Below are 2899 nucleotides of genomic sequence, written 5' to 3' on the forward strand. Positions count from 1 at the left end.
TTTACAACGTACTCGTTTTCACAGAAGAGGAAGATATTAATTCATCAATACAGGCTGTTAAAAATCGGTATGCGAAATTCATGAGATAAATTATACGCTTTAATCCAATAAAAATCGTGATTTTTAACTGACAGTGAGCAATTAATTTCTAATGCAATTCGCATATATTAGCGGGCAGATTCGTAAAGAAATTACTTCATGTCAATGTGAAAATCATTTTCACATTGAATTTGGTGTATGTGTGTTTATTGCGAAGTACGTGCCAAGTACCTGGGCTGCAAATATACCTAAGGAATTCCGAAATGTTCCCAACTGCTAAAGGACAGTAGAGAGCCACGTGTTTCTCGTGGATTACTTAAAGATTTTAATGAAACATTAATCGCAAATATTCTCATACTACGAAAAAAGAATTTCTTGCAAATGCAAAGGGAATATAAGAAATTAAGTGAACACATTACAAAATATCTTTAACACTGAGAACTGATAATTATTGAAATAGACTCTACATTTAACGGGTGTCAACAAACAAAATGACCAACAATAAAAACTTATATCACCAAATTTGTGAGATTTTTAGTGCATTCTCCACACGATCAAATTTTCTGAAGTTTTAAGCTCAAATGCAATAAAATGGTAAACTGGTGTGTTCAATGGTTAGCATATTTGCAAGGTTTATTTTTTGTTTCAGTTAACACCTGTTCAATAATTTCTTTCGATTTTTGAGAATTGTGTGTTTTGTAATTTAGCGAAACAGAATTTTCAAGTCTGTAGTTGGACAATATTCTGTGATCCAAGACGAGAATTTTAGAATTTATTAAGAAGTGCGCAAAACAATGGAAACTGTAATTTCACGTGTTTATTAAATATATGAGGTGATGACGAAATACTCAAACATTCGTACCAATAGTACTTAATTAGACGATATGTGATTACTGCTATAATCTAAATGTGAGTTGGTCCTTCAGTTCATCTCGTGCAGAATAGATGTAATGAGATATATTCCAAATTTACCTCTCATTTATGATTACTAAACAGAGCTTTATAAGGAAATAAAGATATAGAGTACAAGGAACAAAACTGTTGCTGCCAAAAATATCTTGTCTAGCTGTATATATGTTATTCGACGTTTCTTAGAAGTCAGTTTATCTTTCGACTCAATATTTGGTTCATCTGTGTTTCCTATTATCCCGATTTTATTTTTCGTTCCGTTTGATTCATTAACGTTTTCTGAATTGGTGTTGGCACCGGTCTGGTGGACGTACAGTTTACACACAATCACTGAGCCGACAGAAGAAAGTCCGCTTACGAGTGTCAGAATTAATAGATATATTAAATATATAGAAGGTTCACGCGAATTGTTACCCAGTTTTTTCTCAGTTTCAGAAAGATAAACAATATTTGCGAGAAAAACAGTAATTGCAACAGAAACTTTCTCTCCAGATTCAGCTGGCAATAGAAAGACAGATATGATTAATAATGTTAACATAATTGGGGGTATAATGGTGGTTATGGTTGCACTAGAAATGTTTCTTTTGCTGTGAACAATAACACCGGCTGTTATGATGCCGTCTTTTGTGATACCCTTGTCATTAAAACTGTACTGCCATTGAGTGGATGCTGGATTATATGTCACATTGTACACGAAATTATTTAAAGTTTCTTCCGTGTTAAGCTGGTGTCGAAAGCAAACAGATATTTCACAATTGTGTTCATCAAAAGGATATTTTTCAACGTTAATATCGCAGTAAGTATTGAAAATTCTGTCTATATAGAGAGACGTATTTCCATTGCTTGTTAGCGTGACTCCTGTATCTCCATCAAATGTGAATTTGCCTGTAGCGCTATTACATATTTGTACGTTAGGGTACCACACTTTCTCTAATTGAGTTTTAATATAGCTTACGTTTTCTTTTTCTTCTTCCCAGTTAAGATTAGCATCATACCACGATAATCCAAGTATCAGATTACTTGTCATTAATCCTTTTGCAATTTCAAATTCAAGAATGTTCTTTATTTCCAGTGATACATCTACGTATATTACATCGTCATCATTTAAAACGGGTCTCTGAGACTTCTCATAGCCTCTAAATATCTTGTTCTCTAAGTCCTTCTTTTTTGAAGCAACTACTCCGATGAGCATTAAAGTTAAACCAAAGATTAATTTCATTATGTTCAATAAACAGCGAAATTATTACTTCAAAATGTTTCCTGATCTCTTTCACGTTCAATATGTTTATGGTTTTGGCAATGTTTCTGCGTATTAGAAATATACGTGTAACCTGTTTATATGTATTTTTTGTTTCTGCTTATCTTTGTTCTTATGTGTGCATATATATCGCAAGTATTCTATTTATGACTGTGTAAATTTTGAGAAAGAAAAAATATATGTAATTGCATTTAAATATGAACCGTCTGAAATACCTTATGTTTATCTTGTGGAAGATAATCAAGTGAAATCTTGATCACAACTACAATGGACTATACCGTGAGTGGCATTAGTGAACAATCTATCTCCAGTTCAAAGTCGCAACGTAGTAATATGTGATGATATCGAAGGTATTTATACTAAGATCTTACTCATTTATATATGCTGTGATCTTCTATTCTCCTTCAGTCTCTTTCTGTTTTTCCTTTTTGCTTATTATCCTTTGGGTATCTATTTATGTGTCTATATAATTCATAGTTTATTTCCAACCAGAACTACTTGATATATTACAGAACTACAATAAGTCAATATTTTTTGATACAATAAACATATTATTTCATAATGTTTAGTTTTGTTTGTAAAGAATATATTGCGGGTAACAGATATTAATTTTAGATTTCCCATTAGAATATTGTCAGTGGATATGGTGAAATACTGAGATCATATTGTCAACAGGAAATTAATGACCCTCTT

General features: G+C 32.0%; 1 protein-coding gene across 1 annotated transcript; it reads right to left on the minus strand.

Moving 5' to 3' along the window:
- Positions 1 to 1039: 1039 nt before the first annotated feature.
- LOC115220606 (acetylcholine receptor subunit delta-like) lies at positions 1040 to 2201 on the minus strand. The gene has a single exon (XM_029790754.2). It carries the CDS (start codon positions 2165 to 2167, stop codon positions 1040 to 1042), a length of 1128 nt encoding a protein of 375 aa, XP_029646614.1. The 5' UTR covers positions 2168 to 2201.
- Between the last annotated feature and the right edge of the window lie 698 nt (positions 2202 to 2899).

The sequence above is a fragment of the Octopus sinensis genome, linkage group LG16, assembly GCF_006345805.1.
Source record: "Octopus sinensis linkage group LG16, ASM634580v1, whole genome shotgun sequence".
Taxonomy (NCBI): domain Eukaryota; kingdom Metazoa; phylum Mollusca; class Cephalopoda; order Octopoda; family Octopodidae; genus Octopus; species Octopus sinensis.